We start from the raw sequence: 25957 nt of genomic DNA, 5'->3' as shown, positions 1-25957 counted from the left end.
ATTGGCTAGCTGAAAGAAGACAGAGGGTGGTGGTTGATGGGAAATGTTCAGAATGGAGTACAGTCACAAGTGGAGTACAACAAGGATCTGTTCTGGGGCCGTTGCTGTTTGTCATTTTTATCAATGACCTAGAGGAAGGCGCAGAAGGGTGGGTGAGTAAATTTGCAGACGATACTAAAGTCGGTGGTGTTGTCGATAGTGTGGAAGGATGTAGCAGGTTACAGAGGGATATAGATAAGCTGCAGAGCTGGGCTGAGAGGTGGAAAATGGAGTTTAATGTAGAGAAGTGTGAGGTGATTCACTTTGGAAGGAATAACAGGAATGCGGAATATTTGGCTAATGGTAAAGTTCTTGACAGTGTGGATGAGCAGAGGGATCTAGGTGTCCATGTACATAGATCCCTGAAAGTTGCCACCCAGGTTGATAGGGTTGTGAAGAAGGCCTATGGAGTGTTGGCCTTTATTGGTAGAGGGATTGAGTTCCGGAGTCGGGAGGTCATGTTGCAGCTGTACAGAACTCTGGTACGGCCGCATTTGGAGTATTGCGTACAGTTCTGGTCACCGCATTATAGGAAGGACGTGGAGGCTTTGGAGCGGGTGCAGAGGAGATTTACCAGGATGTTGCCTGGTATGGAGGGAAAATCTTATGAGGAAAGGCTGATGGACTTGAGGTTGTTTTCGTTGGAGAGAAGAAGGTTAAGATGAGACTTAATAGAGGCATACAAAATGTTCAGGGGGTTGGATAGGGTGGACAGTGAGAGCCTTCTCCCGCGGATGGATATGGCTGGCACGAGGGGACATAGCTTTAAACTGAGTGGTAATAGATATAGGACAGAGGTCAGAGGTAGGTTCTTTACGCAAAGAGTAGTGAGGCCGTGGAATGCCCTACCTGCTACAGTAGTGAACTCGCCAACATTGAGGGCATTTAAAAGTTTATTGGATAAACATATGGATGATAATGGCATAGTGTAGGTTAGATGGCTTTTGTTTCGGTGCAACATCGTGGGCCGAAGGGCCTGTACTGCGCTGTATTGTTCTATGTTCTATGTTCTATGTTCTAACTACTGTGTTTTGCTGATTGCATGGCTATTAATGGGCTGGATTTTCCCAATTAGGAAGTGATCCTAAAATCAACCTCAGCTCCGGATTGGGAACCCGAAAGTGGACTTGGCAGAATGATGGACGCGATGTCTCAGAGGTGGCCAACGAAGAGGCAGCTTCTAGGAGCCTTGCCCAATTAAGGCATTGTGGATGTACAAGGAGAGCTCATCTCAGGGTCACCAAGGTTTGACACCTTGGTTGCAAACAGACTGGGTCAGCCTCACACAGTTGCCATGAAGTGGGATGCGAGGGAACAAAGATTGTGATGGGAGTCGAAGAACATCACGGCTTCTGTTTTGCCTTTACTTAAGGGCTTAATAGAGCAGCACAGTAGCACAGTGGTTAGCACAGTTGCTTCACACCTCCAAGGTTCTATGTTCGATTCCCGGCTGGGTCACTGTTTTGCGGAGTCTGCACGTTCTCCCCATGTCTGCGTGGGTTTCCTCCGGATGCTCTGGTTTCCTCCCACAGTCCAAAGACGTGCAGGTTAGGTGGATTGGCTATGATAAATTGCCCTGAGTGTCCAAAAAGCTTAGGTGGGGTTACTGGGTCACAGGGATAGGGTGGAGGTGTGGGCTTTAGTCGGGTGCTCTTTCCAAGGACCGGTGCAGACTCGATGGGCTGAATGGACACCTTCTGCACTGTAAATTCTCATGATTCTATGATTCTAATCAGAGGAAATTTCCACCCAGCCAATGCTGGATTTTAGGTGAGCAGTCAGACAATTTTATAATAATAATCCTTATTAGTGTCACAAGTAGGCTTACATTAACACTGCAATGATGTTACTGTGAAAATCCCCTATTCGCCACATTCCGGTGCCTGTTCGGGTACACTGAGGGAGAATTCAGAATGTCCAATTCACCTAACAAACACGTCTTTCAGGACTTGTGGGAGGAAACCTGAGCAACTGGAGGAAACCCACGCAGACACGGGGAGAACGTGCAGACTTCGCACAGACGGTGACACAAGCCGGGAATCAAACATGGGACTCTGGCGCTGTGCCGCCCTTGGGGTCTCAAGAAATATATATCGGTAGCGTATATGTGGAAACTGATGTCATGCTTTCGGATGATACCTGCAAGGGAATAACATGTAGATGGAAAAAGGAGGCAACGAAGGATTGATCCTTGGGGCCACTAGAGGTAATGGCGGGGGAGTGAGAAGCGAAGCCATTGCCAGTGATTCACTGGACACGGCAGGATGGATACAAATGAAAACAGGCTGGCGATGTCCACCCTGCTGAGTACTGGTGGAGAGGATTGGGGAAGATGTCTGTGGTCAACTGTGTCAAAAGCTGCAGACAGGTTAAGGTGGACAAGGAGGATAATTTACCTTTATACAAGTCAACTAGGATGTAATTTGTGGTTTTTGCATGAGCTGTTTCAGTACTACGATGGGATGAAAGGTGCATTGGAACAATGAACAATGAGATTTGGGAAGCTAATTGTGTAAACCTTAATTCAGGTTCAGAAATATTGAACTCTTCCTTAGGAGAATGAAAGAGACATCTATCTTAAACTTAATATCAGAAATTGTTAGCCCACTTTGTAAAATGCACTATTTTCCCCTACTTGATATGGGAAATAAATAGCTTGGGGCCAGATTTTTTAGTAAAAATAACTATTTGGCTTTCTAAGCTCATTGTTATTAGAGTATCTACACACGCAGCTTCCAGTGAGCCAACATGCAGGGTTAAACATGGAAATCAGGAAGTTGTTGTCCAAGTTCACGACTCTTCCAGAAGACCTTGCTGTCACACTGAGGGACTCAGCATTGAAAAATGATGAAGGATGTAAAGTTACTGCACCTAGCAACTAGAGAACCACTAAACATGCCAGTAAAAGTTAGCAATTGCGCGATCATGTTTAAGTCAACTTTTAGTGGTGTGGGAAGTGGTAATTACAAAAAATAACTTTCTCCGGGACTGAAAATTTATGTTTTGAAGTATGGAGATCATTCCTTCAGATTTTAATTATTGTCAGAGATGTTTTTGAAGGATTAAATCATTTGGTTTTGCTTCTTCTTTATGTTTCAATTATATCTCTCACTTCATCCAATCTTTCTTCCCCTCGCAATTTCACTTTCTGTACGAGTTAGGTACTGAAAGTACTTTTCTAACGTACACTCCTGCTTCAGATTGCAAGACTCATTATGAATTCTTTAGTCTGATTGATTAAACAGATACGTGTCCTTTTCCCCCTTGTTCGCACAGGTCCCAAATCCCCTGCAGAAGGTATTACGCCAATTGGATTTGTATTTGCTGTAATTCCTCGTGCAAAAGTCCATAGAAAGTCTACTGTGGGAGAGTGGAAGTGTAATGAATAGCTGGCGCCATTTGTTTGTCATAAACGCGTTTACAAAAATAAACCTGTCTTTTCTACACATTTTGACCTTCTTTGTTTGCTCACGAGCTGGGGATGTTGCACTGCATGTCAGAAGATAATACACTAAAAGCCAGTGATAAAAGTCATTTGTGGCCTTTCAGGTTTCTATCCTGGGTGGAGCCTTTTCCTTTACTATTACAGCCCTGTACATGTTATAGCTGGAACAAAACTAAACCCAGAGAGCAGCAGTTACTCCATTTCATAATTGCAAACTAGTTATCGCAGCCAAGTTCTCTATCCAGAAAGCTCATTTGAATCCAATGTATACAAATGCCCAAGGCAGGGCAAAAACTGACAGACCGCACTATGAAAAGCAGATCTGACTGAGGCTAAAGAAAAGAAAGTGCTCAGTTACTTGGAGTAACTTGCAGAAAGAACTGGATGCCAGAAACGTGGCAGGGAAGTGTTTACCGGTAAAACATGTAAATCAGTACCTTGTACCTGCAAGCAGTTCTATTAATAAATGCAACAGTTTGACACACAAAGGGGGTTTGTTCAAATGGGCAGATTTGCAGACAAACCTGGTTTGTACAAATTACAGTCTTGTATTATGCAAGTGCAAAAGCTTGCTATTTCTCCAATTGCACTTAAACCAACAAGCCTGGGAGCTAAGGTTTAATGGAGTTGATCAAACACTATCCCAACAACTGTAATGGAACCACACAGTTGTGTTTGTACCACAGTTCCGACCATAATACTGAATATGCATTAGCAAAGCCACACAATGGGCTGCTTCCAAGATGGGACAGAGATAGAGCAAAAACAGTCACTGAAAGGCATGGTAACGGAAACCTTGGTCAGTCTTAGGGAGTTTGTTTGTCTCGTCCTCCGTGATGTAGGTTATTCCATCTCCAGTGAAATACAGCCGAGCAGCCAGGGAGCCCCTCCCGCGCCGAGCAGCCAGGGAGCCCAGGGAGCCCAAGGAGCACCCCCCCCCCCCCCCCCCCCCACAGGTCTGGGGCGGTGCCCAGGCACCGACCGCCTTTGCAGCGACCATCTTGCTGACCACCAACCCTGGCCCCTGGTTTGCCACACGACCAGAAGGATGTAGAGGCTTTGGAGAGAGTACAGAAGCAGTTTACTGGGATGTTGCCTGGTATGGAGGGTATTAGCTATGAGGCGAGGTGAGATAAACTTGGTCTGTTCTCACTGGAACCACGGAGGTTGAGAGGCGACCTGATAGAGGTCTACAGGATTATGAGTGGCATAGACAGAGTGGATAGTCAGATGTTCTTTCCTAGGGTAGGAGAGTCAAGTACAAGGGGACATATGTTAAAAGTGCGAGGGGAAAAGTTTAGAACAGATGTGCGAGGCAATGTTTTTTACACAGAGGATGGTAAATATATGGAATGTACTGCCTGGGAGATGGTGGGAGCAGGTACGCTAGCGGCATTTAAGGGTCAAGCAGACAAATATATGAATAGGGTGGGAATGGAAGGATGCGGACTCCGTATGTGCAGACGGTTTTAGTTTAGGCAGGTATCATGGTTGGCGCAGGCTTGGAGGGCCGAAGGGCCTGTTCCTGTGCTGTATTGTTCTTTGTTCTTTATGTTACACAGTGACAAGTGAACAATTGAAGTCAAGGACCTGTAATGATGCAGCAGGGTCTGTGACCTCGGTCATTATAGGCTGCTCACCGCATGTCCAGTGCATTAATTCTCCTGGGTAACAGTCTTCCGGAGCAAATGTGTGCTGACATCCGCTCCCCTTGCTGGTTTAGCACAGGACTAAATTGCTGGCTTTGAAAGCAGACCAAGGCAGGCCAGCAGCACGGTTCAATTCCCGTGCCAGCCTCCCCGAACAGGCGCTGGAATGTGGCAACTAAAAACTTGTCACAATAACTTCATTTAAAGCCTACTTGTAACAATAAGCGATTTTCATTTCATTCCATTTTATTCTACATGGTGGAAGGTGCAGTTTCAGAGATAGTTCCTGGAGGAAAGGCTAACAGGGTTTGGGTGACATCCCAAGCAGGTGAACCTGTCCCAGTGGTAGGAGAAGGATTATCTTCATTGTTGGCCAAATCTTCCATGTATAAGATTGTCCCTAGTATACTCGGCATGTCTTTCCATGGCCCTGGTATCCATGGTCATGAACGCTCATGTCCTCTTCCTCACATCCAAATACACACCATACTATGATTACCTACGGCAACGAGGACCCAGATTCAATCCCAGCCCTGGGTCACTGTCCGTGTGGAGTCTGCGTGAGTCTCACCATCGCAACCCAAAAAAAGATGTGCATGTTAGCTGGATTGGCCATGCTAAATTGCCCCTTAATTGGAAAAAAATAATTGGGTACCCTAAATTTATTTTGAAAAAACATACCATGACTACCCATGAAACCCTCTGTTACATACTGCAGGCTGCCTCTGGACCTGTCAAAGCAGTGGAAGTGTATTTTTAAAATGCCAATGGGCTGTTTAATGATGGCTCTGCTGGAGGTATGGGCTGAGTTTTACTACTCATCTGCTGTCCTGTGGGGATCCCTCACTGGTGTATCAACCAGGTCCAGAATGGAGAACCCTTGTCACCCAGGATCCAGCCATCAATCTAGGCAGGCACCTCAAAAAGCTCAAGAAGCTGAGAGTTCCAGAAGATATGTTAGCCATGAGAGCTCCGTGGGAACAACTCTACATAATTCTTCACTTGTCGTTGGAGACCAGTTGGACATTTAGAGAGTGCAATTCCTTGTGATCCACGTCTGCCTCTGGCTGTTCCCATGGTGATCTTTAATGGCAACACAAATACAGTCAATTACCCCTTGTACTCTCGGCAATCGAGCAATGTCAGTGAAGCCCATTGCTCTGACCTCCTGACTTGTCATCTGTGGTAAACATAATTACCTCATTGGTCTCGTTTTACTCATTGTAGATGGCTTTGATTACCTCTTTGCCGCACCTGTGTGTGGTAGCAGGCGAGATGCCACATCCGTCAACCATGGAGGCCTGCTAGCTGCTGGTAGCGAGAAAGCTGACACTTTGCAGGCCACTGGCATGTGGTTGTTGCTAAATCCATGTGACTGCTAGTCTTGCTGTAGAATCCAGCAAATTCTGATGACTCCTTCCCAGGATGGCCTCAGGCATCGCTGTCGTTAACTCTCAGACATCTTGAAGGAGTTTGTCCACATTTGTAAAAATTCATTTTTGGAATGTGGGCATCACTGGCTAGGCCAGCATTTATTGCCCATCCCTAATTGCCCTGAGCAGGTGGTGGTGAGCTGCCTTTTTGAACCGTTGCAGCCCATGTGGTCTAGATGCACCCACAGTGCTATGAGGGAGAGAGTTCCAGGATTTTGACCCAGAGATAGTGAAGGGACGGTGATATATTTCCAAGTCAGGGTGGTGAGTAGCTTGAAGGGGATCTTCCAGGTGGTGGTGTTTCCATGTATCTGCTTTCCTTGGCCTTCTAGATGGTAGTGGTCATGGGTTTGGAAGGTGCTGTCTGAGGAGGCTTGGCTCCTGCAGTGCAGTTTGCAGATGGTACACACTGTTGCCACTGTTTGTCAGTGGTGGAGGAAGTGAATGTTTGTGGAAGGGGTGCCAATCAAGCGGGCTGCTTTGTCCTGGATGGTGTTGAGCTTCTTGAGAGTTGTTGGAGCTACACAAATCCAGACGAGTGGAGAGTATTCCATCACACTCTTGGCTTGTAACATGTATTACAGTCAGTAAATGTGTAAGTGTGTAAATTTTGGTTTGAATTCCCTTCACCAACCGTCTTTCTGGGATAGAACAGATTAGGCTAATGAATGAAGTGCTGAGCCACCTGATCCCTTTGTCCTAGATGGTGTCAAGCTTCTTGAATATTGATTGTTGGAGCTGCAACCTTCACCAAATGAGCTGTACTGTGTAGGTGGTGGTGCAACTTTGGGGAAGTCACATGAGATATGCACAAAGCGTCGGACTTGCTCGAGTAGCCATTACATTTACGTGACAACTTCAGTTGAGTTTCTGGTCAGTAGTGACACCAGGAAGGTTCATGTGGGGGAATGGGGGTGACAGTAAAGTCAAGTGGAGGTGCTTAGTCTCTATCTTGTAGAGACTGTCATTGACTGGCACTTATGTGGTGCATATCTTATTTGTCACTTTTCAGCTCAAACTAAATATTGTCCAGATCCTGTTGCATGGGGCCATGGACTGTTTCATTATCTGAGGCATTGCGAAAGGAGCTGAACACTGTGCTATCAACAGAAAACAGCTCCACTTCTGAGTTTTTCTGGGGAAAGATATAAAGCACTGAGCTGTGTTTGTATTAATTAATGCAATAATTTTGAAAAATAATGGTAATGGAATGCAAATCTGCAATTATTCTGAAAAGGCAGTACTGGGAGAAAGGAAAGCAGTGTGGCATTAGTGTAAACTTCAGCTTTGAGATACACATGAGGGAGGACCTAAAAATGGAAGCAAAAATGCAGAATCAGTTTAGGTAGAACATAATAGAGTAAACTATTACTGGAGGTATGCCAAAGACCACCAGGCCAGGGGAAATATGAAATTATGAGAGGAGATAGGTATGGTGACTGATAAGGGATCAATTACAGTTGGTGGACATTTTGATTTACGAGAAGTTGACTGGGATATTAATACCTCATTGTATGATGGGGAAGGTACTTCTAGAGTTAATAAAAGATTAAAGACTGTTTTGTGACTCAGTCTGTAAAAGAGCCAACAAGGGGGAAAAACACTCTGGATTTGATTATGAGTAATAGGCACGATTGAATCTCCAGTACAGAGGTGGGTGAAGCTTTAAAGTACCAGTAGTTATGATGTGATCACATTTGACATGACAACGACCGGAGAGGTTATTAAAACCCAAATGAAATTGCCAATTTTTAAGATGGCCAACATTAAGTGCTCTACACATCTTGTCAGAGTGGGCCTGAAAGGTTCGAATATGACTGGAAGAATGGAGGAACAATGGAGCGCATCATAATTATCAAGAAAATCATAAGAAATAAACAAACCATTTAAGGCCACAAAGGAAAACAGCACTGAGTTTTGGGGCATCCAAAATGCATGCCCTGGAAGGTACTAAGCAAATAAAAATGGCTAAGAAAGAAATTGGATTCAATTTGGCAAGAAAACTAAAATAAAATAAATCTTTTCATTTATATTTTGAGAAAAAGTGGGGATTTATTATGGCCACTGCAAGTGGGATTGGGTGAGAGCATGACAATTAATGATACCGAGAATGCCAAAGTGCCCAATTAATTATTTGCTTTAGTCTTAACCAAGGAAGACAAAAGTACCTTCTTGATCTGAAAAGGGAACTAAATAGTACAGGCATATCATGTTATAAACTTTCAGCCAATATGTATAAAAATTGAACACAATCCCAAGCTGTTGAGGAGACTGTCACAACTTATGTGACTTTTTGCATTTGGACGACAGACACGTCTCTAGGCAATACCTCGGTATAGACATGGGTGAGGGCACCTCTCCATTATCTCTGGCATTCACACATCTCATTGTTTAAGGATGGACCGACGTCTAAAGACTATGGAGTATCCAGACTGCCCGTATCCATGTTTTGTACAGGAGAAAAAGGAAGATCGAAACTCTGTGGCAATCATCAACTTCCCATTGTATCAAAATGGCTTCCTCCATCCAAACAAGACTGAGTGTTGAACCTAGTGGTTGTGAGATGGAAGCTGGTTTTAGGGACTGCAGCTTCATTGCCCAGGTCCCAGCAGGTTCATCAGGACAATTAGCCATTCTGAGAACCAGACTCTGAAACTAGTTGCACGTCATCAAGCAGCCAAAAAACTTAAGGAGAGAAGATGTAGTGGCATTATTGCTAGATTAGTATTCCGGAGACCCGGAATCTGGGGACATGGCCGGGTGGCAGCTTGAATCCCGCCCCCGCCGAATTCTCCGGCACCGGAGAATTGGCAGGGGCGGGAATCGCGCCAGTCAGCGGCCGCTCACAGCGGCCCCCCCCCGGCAATTCTCCGGCCCGTGATGGGCCGAAGTCCCGCTCGTTCTATGCAGGTCCAGTCGGCATAAATTGGACTACGTCCCTTACCGGCTGAACCTGGCGGCGCGGGAGGGTTCCGAGGTCCTGGGGAGGGGGGCAATCTGGCCCCGGAGGGTGCCCCCACGGTGGCCTGGCCCGTGATCGGGGCCCACCGATCCGCGGGCGGGCCTATGCCGTGGGGGCATTCTTTTCCTACGCGCCGGCCGTGTAGGCCTCCGAGGCGGCCGGCGCGAAGGTGAACCCCCCCCTGTGCATGCGCGGGGATGACGTCAGCAGCCACTGACGATCCTGTGCATACGCGGACCCGCGCTGGCTGGCGGAGTCCCATTGACCCCGGCTGGCGCGGTGCCAAAGGCCTTCCACACTGGCCGGCGGGGCGCAAACCACTCTGGCGCCAGCCTAGCCCCTGAAGGTGCGGAGAATTCCGCACCTTTGGAGCAGCCCGACACCGGAGTGGTTCACGCCACTCTGTCCCGCCTGCACCCCCTGCCCCGCCGGCTACGGGAGAATCCCGCCCCGTGTAACCATTGCCGATTGTCATAAAAACCCGTCTGATTCACTAATGTCCATTAGGGAAGGAATCTGCCATGCTTACCCAGTCTGGCACACATATGACTCTAGATTCACAGCAATGTGATTCACCCTCAAATGCCCCACTGAAATGGAGGGATAGGGATGGGCAATGTTGCCCCAGACACTGATGCCACACACGTAAAACTTAACCTGTACTCATTTCGAAGTTCACCTGAGAACCAACCTCCTAGATACTTGACTATAAGAAACCTTGCATCTTGCAGTGAAATCCTTGCTTTACAAGATGATCACTTTGACTTTAAATCATCAAAACCATTCAAGAAACACACAGACCTGCCATGGGAGACCAGAAATCATAAATCAGAGACTCAATTAACTGTAATCTGTGCAAGTACATGGGGGTGGATTCTCCAATTGAGCTGTGCAACATGGCGCCGGCTGCTCGTGGACCCAGCCTGCAAAATGGTGCCCCTCCTTTGGCCGGGTTGCGAACTCCGTACCAGTCCCCAACAGTGCCCCCAGCCCCTGACAAAGAACCCCAGCCCACGGATCGGCCCTCCCCGGACTGTGGCGGCACTGGATTGAGTCCCATCGCAAACTCGGCCGGTCGGGGGCGGAGCATCGGGGGGTGGGCCTCAGGCAATGTCCTGAGGCCGTCAGTACAGCGCGTGGCGTATTCCTAGAGTATGCCGCTTTGGAGGGGGAAGAGCATCACGAAAGCGGCGCCGCCCCCAATTTGGTCGGAAACAGGTATTCTCCGGCTTTTCGCTGACCGTGATTTTTGGCGTCAGCAACCGGATATTCCCGCCATGAACTTTATCTGTGTGTGCATGAGGCCAAGTGAGTGATGTTATGTTATTTTGGGTAAATGTGTTAGAATAAATAACTTTCTTTATTTTAAATTCAGGAAAGCTGACTGCTGAATTATTAAATTTGAATATTATTCCAAGAGTAAGAAAACACAAGCCGCTTTCCATACAAAACAAACTGATTAACCTGCCGGGTAGGGGAGAATCCCGCCCATTGTCCGTGATGCTCTATTCACGCTAATATGGCAAATAAATAGTTGTGCAGGTAAATAAAACTCAGGAACTGGATAAAGTACATCTGAGAACCCTTGAGGAAATTAAAGAGAAAATTACAGGAAGCCTGGCATTAATCTTCTGGAGATCTCTCAATACCAGAGAGATGCCTAGGGACTGAAAGAAGACAGGCAATACTCCTAATTTTTAAAAATTCCATAAACGATCTAGAAACTACAGACCAACGAGTTTGGCATCAGTTGTGGGCAAAGTAATGAAGCCCCAAGGTCCTGAAAGATCATATATAAATAACATTCTGAAATATAGTCAATTTGAGTTCAAGGTAAATGACTTTCTTTGGGGTATGACAAAGGAACTTTTAAAAATACCCAACTTTTTTTCCAATTAAGGGGCACTGTAGCGTGGCCTATCCACCTACCATGCACATCTTTGGGTTGTGGGGGTGAATCCCACGCAGACACGGGGGGGAATGTGAAAACTCCAAACGGACGGTGACCCGGGACCGGAATCGAACCTGCGACTTCAGCGCTGTAGTCACAGTGCTAACCACTGCGCCACATGCCGCCCTGTGGCGTGCTCACTTAACCATAATTGACAATTCCTTTTTGGCAATAGCCTTCAATCGCGCAGCCAGAGGCCTCAGCAAACTGTGGGGGTTATGGGTGGTCATCGGGGCAGACAAGGGTTGCCCCTGGAACGGGTACACATGACCCAGGAATTGGCAAAGTGGTGCCACGAGCGGTTGCCCCCTGGTTGCCCCCCCAGAACCTCCCCCTCACCCTCCCATGGCGTCCCACCCACGCGGAGGGTCCCCCACCCCCAGTCGAGGGTCCCCCAGCTCCAGCCGAGAGTTCCTCACCCCCACATTGAAAACTGGGGTGGCAATCCCAGCGCCACAGGCTCGTTGCCTGTGAGCAAAGATGGCTACTCACCTCCTTGGCTCCCCGCAGAAGCCCTTCCGCGAGGTTCACGTTTTTCAAAAGGAGTATTAATTGGTGCCAACATGAGCACTTGCTGGGGAGGCCGCTGAATGACAGGAGGATGTTGGATGTGGGGTGGCTCCCATTGATTGTATGGAAATGGGGCTTAAGTGGTGATAATTGATTTCTCGCCACACTATGGCGAAATCCGATTTCATCTACGGGAGCGGGTCGGTTGCATCGCAAACTGTTTGGCGCCTGGGGCGGGTCTCGTTTTTGGCCTCTCCCGCTATTCACCAGCCTCGTTTCGCTTGAGTGAGAGTGCAACGAGGCCAGAAAGACACGCCCTGTGGATGCAGTTAGTGATTAATCATTCAAATGTAAATCAAATACATTTCTTTCATAAAAGTAATATTTTTGTTCACAGGATGTGAGAAATTTGAGACATGACATATGATAAATATTGAATGCTTGCAAGGAACAGGTGAATTTGGACCTATGGTTCTCAAAGCTTTCCACCATCTTGTCTCATGTCTTGATGTCCTGGAAGCTGACTGATAAGAGACTGATTCCCATGATTAGTGAGCAATTCCATTCTCAGCGTTTCATATGCGACTACCTGCTTGCTGGACGGGCCAATAGATGGGCAGTGGTCTTTTTTTTGCATTGGGCAACTGCTATGATGGACAGGACATTGATGACGCATGAGGATATTTGGGCCTTGCTTGTTACCTTGAACTCAATGCAGCAAAATTCTGGCCACCAACAACTCCACCTCCCTTTATGCCAGGTATGATGCCAGTTATTGAAGAACTTTTCTTTCCTCATTGATATCTTTTTTTTGGGTGAGAGAGAGTTGGGTGTCAGAGTCAGTACCAGCTCCTTGCAGGAGGCACGAGTGATGTTGGTGTCCAGTTTGGTGAATGACAGCCGGGAATAGGTCTCTTAGAGGAGGTTTTGGAGAGCTTCATCTTGCTGCCAGGTCATGGTGTCCAATAAACACTGTAGGCATCCAAGTGGATTTATGGTGCCAATCATCGTTGTTCTGGGTGTTAGAAAGGCCACCAAGTTTTATGGCAGGAAATGACCAATGGAACCACTTGTTAGCTGCTTGCCTTGAGATTACTGCTGAGGGTCAGGTTTTAAGAGTTAAATCCGGCATGGGAGGGAGCGGAATAGGGGTAGTTGTTGGAAGTGGTGGTATCAGAAACTTACACGGTTTTTACACTCAAATCACACCAGGGCTGAACTACAAATAATTTACTTATTTACCTCAGGAAACATGCATGTAACTCCCTCTGCATGTTGCTGTACCTTCTGGTGTAACTATGGCATTGCTGACTTGAAGGAAATTCAGAGCTTAAATGCCATACTTCTGTTCATGATGTGGAGATGCCGGCGTTGGACTGGGGTTAGCACAGTAAGAAGTCTTACATCACCAGGTTAAAGTCCAACAGGTTTGTTTCAAACACTAGCTTTCGGAGCACTGCTCCACTGCGGAGCATTCACCTGAGGAAGGAGCAGTGCTCTGAAAGCTAGTGTTTGAAAGAAACCTGTTGGACTTTAACCTGGTGTTGTCAGACTTCTTACTATACTTCTGTTCGGCATCGGATTTAGACTATAAGCTCAGTCTGGACCCCAAGATGGACGCCAGTCCCATCAATCCTGAAACCGGTGAGGTTTTCTGTTCCCAGCATACTGGCCTTTGAAGAGACTCTGACCTTATGCAAGGCTTTGTTCACTGAGGCTCCCAAATTAGAAGCAATTTCCACTTTGGCCAAAAGTGTAAATCATATTGGCCACCTATTGTATACCTGTCTCAATTTATAGTCAATTCAAATGAAAATTAGAAGTGATGTACAACAGGCAGCTGATCTGCTATCTTCAATTTTTACACTTCTGGTCAAGTCAACACTATTCCCTTTGGAGCTGTATTAGGAATGCATGAAGTATCAACTCCAATACGTTCAGATGTAAAGTAGGTTTTGATGTATTGAGTGTTCTGGATCACAAACAGGTCACCAACATTGGAAGTGGTGCAACTCTAAAGCCATTCTGCAGTCTCTCAAAGTGAGGGGATTATTTAGCAATGAGGTTGGTCCGGGGTTCATTGGAACCAGGTCGGGGGGGTCTCCCCAAACTCATTTTATCCAGGACTCTTGCATTCAGGAAGGAAAAGTAAACCTTTGTTCCATTAATATGAACAGTGAAAGGCCATTGCATTAATTCACTTCAACAGCGGGTCTGCCAATGAATTTGAACATATGCCAAACAATTGCACAAGTACAATAACAAATTGATGGTTTTTTTGTTTCTTTGAATTTTATGGGGCATGTGTTAGTTGTACCACAAATGACCTTGCTCAGGGTGATGTGTGCTGTTGCTAACTGTCCTGCCATATGCCTCAACATGGAATTCTGCTTCCAATATTCGATTAATTGCATGAAAGGACCCATTTGTGGCATGGAACATTTCTGCTTATCGAACAGGGTGTGCTTTTGACTTTGAACAAAATGGGTGATATTGATTCAGTCACCCATTCTGAATCTACACTGTATTAAATTTCGATTGAATTTAAAATTACTCCAGAGAGTGGACTGAACCTTCCAAATCTAAAATGTAGTGATTAATGCAATATATGTTTACCTCTTTAAAAAGGAACTAAACCAATATCAGATTTAGAACCGAAGAAATGTATCAATTTAGAGGAATTTTCATGCAAGCGTCCAGTTTTTCTTAAGGCAGTATGAAATACTACAGATATATTTGGCAAATAAATCAAAATCTTGGGGTTGACAGCTTCTTAATCTGCAGAGGTTCTCTCAACTGCACAGTAAACCCCAACAGTTCACACCTACCATTACTATCTTTTAAGTAGCACTGCTAATCCTGTGTAGCCACAGGTTTCTCCTCTTGTCCTGTATCTTCCCACCTACATTCAGTACTCTTCTGATGCCTTCTACCTCTTTAACAGTTCCAATTTCCTGGCGCTATCTTCCTCCTTTTCACCATGTCCATTTACGCCACTCCTCCATTTTCAATGGGATGATCTGAGGGCTCTTTACCACTTCCTTGAATGAGGGTCCAACCAATTTCCATCCGCCTCCATCAGGCTAAACTTGCTGTCACATTGGACAAAAACTTCACTCACTTGTAGAGGGTATCACTGGGGGAACCTGTAGGGGTCCTGGCCATGCCTGCTTTTTGGTGGGCTCTATGGAACATTCTTTGTTCCATTTCTACTCAGAATCCCTCCCTCATCTTTTTTACCAAAACATTAATAATTATTGCAAGCTCTGGCTCCCATCTAGAAAATTACATAAACTTTGCTTCCATTTCCAACATTCCCTCATCTTCACATAGACCACCGCACGCCTTCCCCCCCCACCCACCCCACCACCTACCCCACCCCCTACCCCACCCCACCACCTCCTTTCTTCAGCTTCTTGGTCTTCATTCCTGTGGAGAAGCTATTCACTAAAAACTGACATGCACAGTTAGCTAGACTACACTTTCTCCCACCTTGTTTCCTGTAAGGACTACTGCTCTCTGCCAGTCTCTTCAGGCAGAATTTTCCCATATTTCCTTAGATCGTCAGGCTCTTGGCTCAAACCCGGTGTGCAGCTCTCCAGCTGCACAGCTGAGGGTTTAGTCCAGACTTTGAACCTCTCTGAAAATCTAAACGCAAGGGGCGTGATTTACAGTCACTGAGGTGGGGTGGAGGCTGATAGAGTGGGCGAGGCTGGCTCCACAGAAATTTGGGCACCCTTTAAAAACAGCGCCCCAATCAACACAGAACATAAAGCAACGCCCTTGGGGGCCTCCCCCCACAAGCATCACACCCCTCCTCCACCACACCGTTCCTCCACTACAAATATCCGCGTCAAGGGCCCCAATGACTCCGCCCAGGTGAAACAATGACTTTTTTGTACCCGCAGTGGGTGAAACACATTAATAAGCCAATTAATAAGCCAATCTGGAGCTGTGTCAGCAAAACAGCAAGGTAAGGAAGACGTGTGCACATAGTGGGCAGTCACAGACAGCTTAAACCGCCATCATTGGACGATTATAAAGGGGAAACCAGCATTTATAGTGAACAGCTACTGCTAATGGGAGCAACACTTTGAAGCAAGTACTTTGGATAGTTTGCAATTTGGGGCAAATGAAGGGCCTAACTCTGCCTCGGTCTCCACCATACGATGGACAACGGAAAGCTGAGCAAAAGAGGCCGGCCTCCTTTTTCACCACCTGAGGTGAAAAGGCAGGATGGAAGGGGAGATATCTTCTTTTGGGGGGGAGGGGGGGCTGTATATATCAGGGTAGCTCCCACCACTAAAAATGTTACTCCCCTTCCAGTGCCTCTGCCCCAGCCTCCAAAACCTAACATCCCATTGTAGCCACCTAAAATGGCTGATTCCCGAGTAAAATGGCCAAACCCCAATGTAAAATGGCAAACAAAAGAGGCTGATGGGAAAATCAGCCAACAGGACTCAAACGGACAGCTGCAGACAGAGCAGTGTATTCAGCTCTGGGGAAGTCGGCCCAGACCGATACCTGCAACCATTAACAGCACATCAACCCAGCCATCAGCAGTTTAATCGGCTATCCCTGGGAACAATTGCTACAAATTAGCAATTGAAAGCCGATCCAGACCTCTCGGCGCCAGCAGTGGCCGAGACAAAGAAAGGTGGATGACCACCCCCCGATCAAGGAATCGCCCCATTATTGGAACATATCGAACCCAGTGATTGGGACCAAGTCCAATCACTTGGGACCAGGGTCAAGATCCGCCCCGAGAGGCGGGAAGCCCCTGGGAACTATAAAGATAGGGGCCAAGTTCAGATCGACCCTTCTTCTCCTACTCGCAACCTTCGAGACCCTTCGACGAAAGAACAAGTAAGTCTTACTCCAGCGATCGCTACCAGATAGGTGTTCCAGACTATCGACCCGTACCAGCCTTTTCGAATCCCACAGGCCAGACCCAATTTGATAAGCCATTCGTTTCCCTGACCTGGTGGGCCATCACCAAAGTTAAGTATTGGCCTTTAGTGGTAGGTAATAGTCTAGAGGTAGTATTATTGTATAAGTATTTATTGCTGTATATAATAAATGATCGTTGATTTAACATTTACTAAGCGGTGTGCTGCATTATTAATCATGACTTGGATTTGAACCACGTGGCGGTATCAGAAAGATACCTGGCGACTCGTGAGCAAAGGTGACAGAATTAGAGCTAATAAAACTAAGGCTAATAAGAGCAACACCATCCCCTCCCTGCCATCCCCAAGGCTCCTTATCCCCTCCCAGGCCCCAAACTCCAATTTATGTCAGTCTGGCATCTGTGACACTTCTTCCCGGGGACTCCCTTGCAGTGCTCGCTACTTTGTTTTGGCACCAATTGGATAACTCAGCTGATGGCCAAACTGGTTGGCTGGCAGCTCTCAAGGGCAAGACTTCTTGTCCATTTGGGGCGGAATTCCCACACTCATCTTGTTAGGGCCATTCCCAGTGTACTACTGCTGTGGGCCAGTATTTTTTTAAAGTCGGTTTGAGACCAACTTTTAGACAGACAGTGGTGGGATGAGTGGGGAAGGGGGCAGCAATACACCCCCCACCCCCCAAGAAAAGTGAGCTCTAAGTCTGTAAGATTCAACCCATTTTTAAGATCCCATCTGCTTCTCTCTCCACAGATGCTGCCTTAACGGCTGAGTATTTCTAGCATTTTCTGTTTTTATTTCATTAGTCACAGAATATCCAACTTTATGTAATAAATTGGGCCAACTATAGGCATAAAAAAGAAACTCGATCTGTTGTCAGTACATATCGGAGGCAGCCATGTAGTCAGGGAAGTGCTAAGTGGCCTGGTTAGAAGATCTGCCTGAGTTATTTGAGACTTTGGGGCACGTGTGTCAAACATTTTTAGGCCTTCTAGTCCTCACCCATCCACATACCCGAATGCCCCCCCCCCCACACCTACATCCTAGCCCTGTGTCCTCATCACCCCCATACCACCTCCATGGCCATGACACACTCTTGGTCACTTTCATGGTCCCACCATAGCTGCTCACCACATATCCACTATGGTCAGACCTCAGGGGTCATGTGAATAAAAAAATTAACTTCTAAAAATCTAAGTGAGCTCTCATTCATACACACTTGATACTGAAAAAACTCTTATTCATGAAACGCATTAAAACGTTTTAAAATCCTTTAGAGTGGTCAATCTGTTGTAAAACTAAACATCTGGAGTGAAATTCTCTGGTACCTGCGCGATGTCTGCCGACCGGCGCCAAAAATGGCGCAAATCAGTCGGGCATCGCGCCGCCCCAAAGGTGCGGAATCCTCCGCATCTTGGGGGGGCCGAGCCCTAACCTTGAGGGGCTAGGCCCGCACAGGACTGATTTCCGCCCCACCAACTGGCGGAAGTGCCCTGCCAGCTGGCGCGGAAATGACATTGCTGGGCGGCGCATGCGCGGGAGCGTTAGCGGCCGCTCACGGCATCCCCGCGCATGCGCTGTGGAGGGAGTCTCTTCCGCCTCCGACATGGTGGAGACCGTGGCGAAGGCGGAAGGAAAAGAGTGCCCCCATGGCACAGGCCCGCCCGCGGATCGGTGGGCCCCAATCGCGGGCCAGTCACCGTGGGGGCACCCCCCGGGGCCAGATCGCCCCGCGCTCCCCCCCGGAGCCCGCCCGCGCCGCCTTGTCCCGCCAGTAAGGTAGGTGTTTTAATCCACACCAGCGGGACAGGCATTCTAGCAGCGGGACTTCGGCCCATCTGGGCCGGAGAATCGCGGGGGGGGGGGGGCCCACCAACCGGCGCGGCGCGATTCCCGCCCCCGCCGAATCTCCGGTGCCGGAGAATTCGGCAACCGGCGGGGGCGGGATTCACGCCAGCCCCCGGCGATTCTCCGATCCAGCGGGGGGTCGGAGAATCTCACCCTGTTCATTAACTACATCAAAACCAAGTAACCTTCTAGGTCCCTTGAAATTGTCAATCAAAATGTGAACACGGCACGCAGTAGCGATGAGTGGTTTTGGTTTACTCAACCAAGCATTCATAATGGGCTCAGCTATGATAACAGCCCTTGAGAAATGTCAACAATAAAGCCCATTGAAACTGCAGGAACAGATGGGTAACATTTTTTTTCTCAGCTACAACATATGGTTGTCCATTAATGCACTCCAGCAGTGGGTGGCTGCGCTTCTACTCTAACAATGGCTTATTTCTCTTTTAATTTATAAACGCTGGGGATTTAAATCACTTCAGGTCATGACACTTAAATAGACTTTGGGCAGGATTTTCTCCCTGTTCCTGCCAGCAGAGCCGTCTGGTCCTATCGACGACAGGTCCCTGACACGTGTTCCCTGGCAGCGAATGGTGCGAACAACGGGAACCCCGTTGACAGAGGCGGGACTGGAAAGTCTTGCCTCCAGATAATGGCGGACCCCTTCCACCACTGTAAAACATGTCATGGGAGGGGGGCCAAAATTGCCACTCTTTATCTATCCAACAAGAGTGTTTATATCTTCTCCATAAAATTGTGATTCCCACACCATGGATTAAGGCCCTTGGAAATGCGAAAATTGGACCTGTCGAACTCAGCACTGATTCCAAACCCCCTGCTTAATTCAGGTTTCTCACTTGTTGTGTATTGCACTGACTAAGGCTAACACGTGGTTAACTGACGGCAGCCATTACTGAACTAACATTATTTACACCTCCTCAACAGAGAGAACAGCAGACAGGGAAATATAACAAAATGGTCAGATCTTGCAATACACTATAATCTCTTTCTCCCAGCTGGAAATAATGGATCTTTCAGAGATTGGAGCTGGACCTTTGTATCCGGGTCCCACTCGCCATTTTCAAATCCGTCTCTGCGGAAATCTGGCCTTAAATCATTGACTGCAGGATTACAGCAGGAAGTGATAATCTGTAATTGTGCTCAAGGTCAATGTTGTATATGCTAACTGTTTTCTCCACTAACAAAAGAAAGATACAACATTCTGTCAACACCCTTGAGTGGCCTTGATGCAACGGCTCCTGCAGCCTTCTGCCTTTCTCAGGCCAACCATAATACAAACTCTTAATTTTGTTTGACTTTAACAATTAAATTGGGTGACAATACCAGATCCATTCAGGATACAGCAAAGGATACCTCATCATACAATGTAACAGGAAGTTGAAAATGTATGACTTGTTACCATCAGTAAATGAAAAGGAACCTGGACTTTTTCAAGCTGGCGATCTTGGCAGCCACCTTCCGAACCTTTGCATAATTGACGAACCCTCTTGTGAAAAGCAAAAACCCTGTAACGTAGCAGAGGAGGGGAAGAATTACACATATGATTTTCAAAATCACAAGAAATACATCAACAGTACGTTAAACATCCTTTATTTGGTAGTTACCAATTACAAAAATATTCCTGGGAGCTTGAATATGTTCATCCTTTTTTAACCAAGAAGAAATTAACCATATATTCTTCTATCTTATGGGCCAAACCCGCTGATCAGACCTTAGAATAAATTTCAGGTGCGCACTGATGGGCTGCGAAATAGAATTTGGGATTTAGAAGGAGTTTGGGGAAACACATCAACAACATTATCCCAAAATATTTTGGGCACTCCAGAGCCTCCAAGCTGGGGTCCTCCAGTTGAAACGACAGTTTAGCCCACATGTAGCCCAAGGCATATTCTTGGTAAAGGAGTTAAAGCTTGTGCTCAGAAGAGCCATTGGTTAGCAGTTGATTACCACTTACATTGATTACTAGCACTCGTTAAATGAGCTTACATGGCATTTTGGTAACGAGCACTTGATCTGATGCCTCCCCCTAAAAGTGACCAGCTTGGGAGCAACCAAGTTGCAGTGAATTCTGAGTGCTATTTAAAGGCATATTACATTTCACTCTGCATTTGCTGCCAGAGGTTTGACTTTCTGGCTCACTTTGACAAGACTTCATCAATGATCCATCAAGATTTCTTTGGGAAGCGTTCTGAGGACTTCATCTGAAATGCGTGGCTGCTGTGCTACTCTCCCAAATTGGATACCTTTAGGAGTCACCTGGAGAAAGGGAGTGCTTGGTCAAAGGCATATTGCCAGGATTCTCACTTGGTCTGCAGGAGGAGTGGAAAGAGGACATGAGGTAGACTGGACAGCACCGGCTACTATAGGGGAGAGGGACAGGGTGGCCAAGTGAAATCCTTGCCCCTGGTGGTACAGGGCTTCCTTCCATATTTGGATCTCCTCCAACAAGACCTCCAGTCTGGGTACCTGAATCCACTGTGGGTCAGCCAGAGCAATCCACATCCACCACCAGCAGCCATTACTGAAGGGCTGTTATTATAGCTGAACCCATTATGAATGCTCAGCTGAGTAAACCAAAAAACACTTATCTCTGCAGCGATATCATTTTGATTGACAATTTTAAGAGGCTTTAAAGGATTACTTGTTTTTTATGTGGTTAATGAACAGCTGTTTGGTTTTCCAGCAGATTGACCACTCTAAAGGATTTAAAATGTTTTAATGTGTTTCATGAATAAAAGTTTTTTCAATATCAAGTGTGTATGAATGAGAACTCAGGTAGCTTTCTAGAAGTTCATTTTTGTTTTCTTCTCCATATGGCTCCTGAGGTCTGCCCATAATGGATATGTGCTGAATCTCTATGGTGGGGCCATAAAAATGGCCAAGGGTGTGCCAGTGGCATGGAGATCGTATGGGGTAATGAAGACATGGGCTAGGATGTAGGTGTGGCGGGGGTAGGGGGGGGGGGCGGGTGCTGGCAATGGTGGAAATAAATGAGAGGAGGCCACATATATTGTTCCACAAAAACATTGTCTGATCAGCACTTGGGTGTTAAACTTGTAAATGTTTGTTTTAGTACCTCTGAACAAGTTTAAATTACAATTAGCAATTAGGACCAAAACTGCATACTTAAACTCAACTTTAAAAAAGGCGTGTCTCATGAGCAAAGCGTCCATTTAATGCCTGCTTCCACCAAAAGAATCCTTGGAGTTTAAAATGGCATTATTTTAACTCTTGTCATGAGGAAATAAAGTGGATCATTGTACAATAATCATGACAAATATGCTGAATATACAGGCAAATATTGCACAGCATTTTACCCCAGAACATAAGCTCTGCCAATTGTATTGCATGGGGCATTACCTTGTCAAGGTACTGTTCCGAAAGGTGAGAGGACATGATTTGTGCTACTTCATTCCCCCCAAAAATGAGTTCCTTATCCTGGCCAAGCATCATCAGGACTTCCCAATGGAAAAGGAAACATTTCTCCAAGACAAAGGGAGGGAAATTCAAAGGTAAAAACAAGCCATGTGATCCTACCACCCAGTCATTAACCTAATCAAACATGACATTTGAATATTATGAATGAAGAGCCCAACTCCCTGAAGCCTCCTATACCCATTTGAAGGCCCATCCAGAGAGCACAACACACAAAAATGGGTCCGTGATCAAAATGCTCCGTTTCTTCCATTTAAACATACCACAACATTGAATTTCTTGGTTTATTTTATGATATTAGTGGTGCCCCAGATGACTCTTTTTTTGCAATATTTTTATTGGGCAGAGAGGCTGACCTCCACCCCAACAGGACCCACCTGCGAGCAACCAGAGAGGCGATGGCTAAAATATATGCCCACACCCCCATCTGCAGCTCTGCCAGGTCTGACACCCCAAATATGGCCCCTGTGGGACTGTGTTCCAAATCCGTTTTCAAGGTTGCCGACATGGTGTTGAAGAAAGTGCCCCAAAACCACCCCAGCTCCGGGCAAGACCAGAACATGTGAACATGATTGGCCGGGCCCTTCCCACACATCTCACACTTGTCCTCCACTCCCTCAAACAACCAGCTCATCCTCGCCCTCGCTAAATGTGCCCTATGTACCACCTTTAATTGAATCAATCCTAATCTCACACACAAAGTCATGGCATTCACCCAGCGCAACATTTCACACCACACCCTGCTCCAGTGCCATTCCCAATCCTCCTCCACTTGGCCTTAACCCCCTCCAGCGCTACCATAGCTCCCTCCAGAATCCTCCCGTAAATCCCTGAGGTACCCCCTCCTCCATGCCCACCATTGACAGCACCCTCTCTAACAGCGAGGAAGACAGCATCATGGGAATGCTGGAAAGACCTTTGCATCGCCAACTTGTGCACATTGGTGTTATTTTCCTTCTGCAGTGCAAGAATAAGCTTAAAATATAACGCCAAAATACTGCTCCTGCATATATTGGAAAGTTTTGGTTGTGATCTCACACTTCTCCGTCAACACCTCCAAACTTGCAAATCACCCCTCCAGAAACAAATCCCTCATTCTTACCAACCACTTGTACTCCCAGCCCCAGAACCTAGCATCTAATCCAGCCAGCAACAGGTGATTTGCACAGATCGGCGCCATCTTCAACACCGCCCCCGATTTAAAATGCTGCCAAAATTGCCTCCAAATCTTCAGAGTCGCTACCACCACCGGATTGCCCTAGTATTTCTCTGGGGAGAATGGCAGTGGCACCGTCACCAGCACCCGCAACCCTGACCCCTTACAGGAACACGCCTCCATCTTAACCCAAATTCCCCCTTCGTCCCCGTACCAACCCACCACCATCTCTGCATTCGCAGCCCAGTCGTAATAAATCAAATTGAGCAGAGCCAAATCACCCAACTGCTGACCCCTCTGAAGCACCCTTTTCCGAATTCTGGCTACCTTGCCCGCCCAAATAAATGATGTCATCAACTGTTCCACCCCATGAAAAACACTGGCAGACACTGGAATAGAAATAGCAACCGTGGCAAAATATTCATCTTTATCGATTGAACCCTGCCAGCTAATGACAGAGGGAAGCTATCCCACCATCTTGACCCTACCCACCAGGCTCGGGAAGTTCAATTTATAGAGCTGGGCCCAATCCCAAGCCACCTGCACCCTCAGATATCTAAAGTTGGAGGTCGTCACGTGAAACGGCAACCCCCCCAAAATCCACATTCTTCTCCAGCGGCGAAACCGAAAAGCACTCGCTCCTCTCCAAGTTCAGTTGTATCCCGAGAAGGCCGCAAATCGAGTCAACAGCCTCTATGTATCTCCCACCGTGCAGGTCCAAGATACACAAAAGAAAATCATCGTCATATGGGGAAACCCTGAACTCCACCGCCCCTTCCCAATCACTATCCCCCTCTACTTAGCTGACTGCCTCAACGCAATGGCCAAAGGGTTCTTTCGCCAATGCAAACAGAAGAGGGAACGTAGGGCACCCCTGCCTCGTCCCCCAAGACAACTGGAAGTATCCCAAATTCAGATCGTTCATATGGACACTCGCCTTGGGCTCCCTATAAAGCAACTTAACCCACAACACAAAATTGGGCTCTATCCCAAACCGTTCCAAAACTGCAAACAAGTAACTCCACTCCACCCGATCAAAGGCCTTTTCCACATCCAGTGCTACAATAACCTCCGGCTCCCCCTTCCCGACAGGGAAAGCACCATGTTCAACAAACGCTGCACATTCAAAGACAACCACCTGCTCTTTACAAAACCTGTCTGGTTCTCACCAACCACCTGCGGAAGACACTCCTCCAACCTGAGTGCCAACACCTGAGCAAGAATCTTGGCATTCACATTTAGTAGAGATATTGGCCGATATCTCTACTGGGTCCTTATCTTTCTTCAATAGAAGCAAAATGGAAGCCTGCCTCATCGTCTCCAGGAGCACCCCCCTTGCCATCACATCCTCAAACAACTCCACCAACAGTGAAATCAGCCAGTCCACAAACTTATTCTAAAATTCCACCAGGAACTCATTTGGCCCCGGTGCTTTGCCTATCTGCATTTTCCCTATGGCCGTCCGAACCTCCTCAATCCCCAGTGGCTCCTCCAACCCCTCTCCTCCTCTTCTACCATAGGGCACTCCAATCTGCAACTGGATCCTCAACTTCCTGACCCATAGACCACAATCAGTAAGGATAAACAACAACACCTTCTCCACGATAGTCCTCAATACTGGGTCCCTCAAGGCTGCGTACTTAGCCCCTTACTATACTCCCTATACACACAGCTGTGTGTGCAAAATTTGGCTCCAATTCCATCTACACGTTTACTGATGACACGACTGTAGTGGGTACGTTCTCAAACAACGATGAGTAAGAGTACAGGAGGGAGATAGAGAACTTAGTGGCGTGGTGAATCAACAATAATCTCTCCCTCAATGTCAGCAAAACGAACAAGCCGGTCACTGACTTCAGGAAGTGAAGCACTGTACTGCAATATTGATGCAGAAGATCATCGTCAGAAAGGGAAACCCTGAACTCCACCGCCCCCTCCTATTTACTATCCCCCTCCACTTATCTGACTGCTTCAGTGTGATGACCAAAGGCACTATCGCCAATGCATCTGTCTGCATCAATGGGACTGAGTGGAGATGGTTGACAGCTTCAAACTCTAGGTGTGCACATCACCAACAGTCTGTCCGGGTCCACCCATGTCGACGCTGCGATCAAGAAATCACAACAAAACTTATACTTCCTCAGGAAACTAAGGAAATTCGGCATGTCCACATTGACTCTTACCAACTTTTACAGATGCACCATAGAAAGCATCCTATCAGGCTGCATCACAGCCTGGTATGGCAACTGCTCGGCCCAGGACCGCAAGAAACTACAGAGTCATAAACACAGCCCAGTCCATCACGTGAACCCGTTTCCCATCCATTGACGCTGTCCACAAGTCCTGCTTCCTTGGGAAAGCAGCCAGCAGAATTAAAGACCCCTTCCACTCGGGTTATTCTCTCTTCCAACCTCTTCTATTGGGCATAAGATGCAAAAGTCTGAGAACTCGCACTAGCAGATTCAAAAACAGCCTTTCCTCCTGAATGACCCCCTTATGGACTGAACTGATCTCTCCTCCGCATCTTAGAATCATAGAAGTTTACAGCATGGAAACAGGCCCTTCGGCCCAACCAGTCCATGACGCCCAGTTTTTACCATT

General features: G+C 46.9%; 1 protein-coding gene across 5 annotated transcripts in view; it reads right to left on the bottom strand.

The window, feature by feature from the left end:
- LOC140408460 (NEDD4 family-interacting protein 1-like) overlaps positions 1-25957 on the bottom strand; it is a 180595-nt gene that overhangs the window by 17970 nt on the left and 136668 nt on the right. For 3 of the 5 annotated variants that reach the window (XM_072495687.1, XM_072495686.1, XM_072495685.1), the window contains exon 5: positions 20186-20270. In XM_072495687.1, the coding sequence (XP_072351788.1) occupies positions 20186-20270 (85 nt within the window). Of the gene's footprint in view, positions 1-20164; positions 20271-25957 lie in introns of those variants that run through there. The other 2 variants (XM_072495688.1, XM_072495689.1) reach the window with 1 other exon arrangement.

This window comes from Scyliorhinus torazame, chromosome 3 (genome assembly GCF_047496885.1).
Source record: "Scyliorhinus torazame isolate Kashiwa2021f chromosome 3, sScyTor2.1, whole genome shotgun sequence".
Classification (NCBI taxonomy): domain Eukaryota; kingdom Metazoa; phylum Chordata; class Chondrichthyes; order Carcharhiniformes; family Scyliorhinidae; genus Scyliorhinus; species Scyliorhinus torazame.
This window is presented reverse-complemented; position numbering and strand designations above follow the sequence as displayed.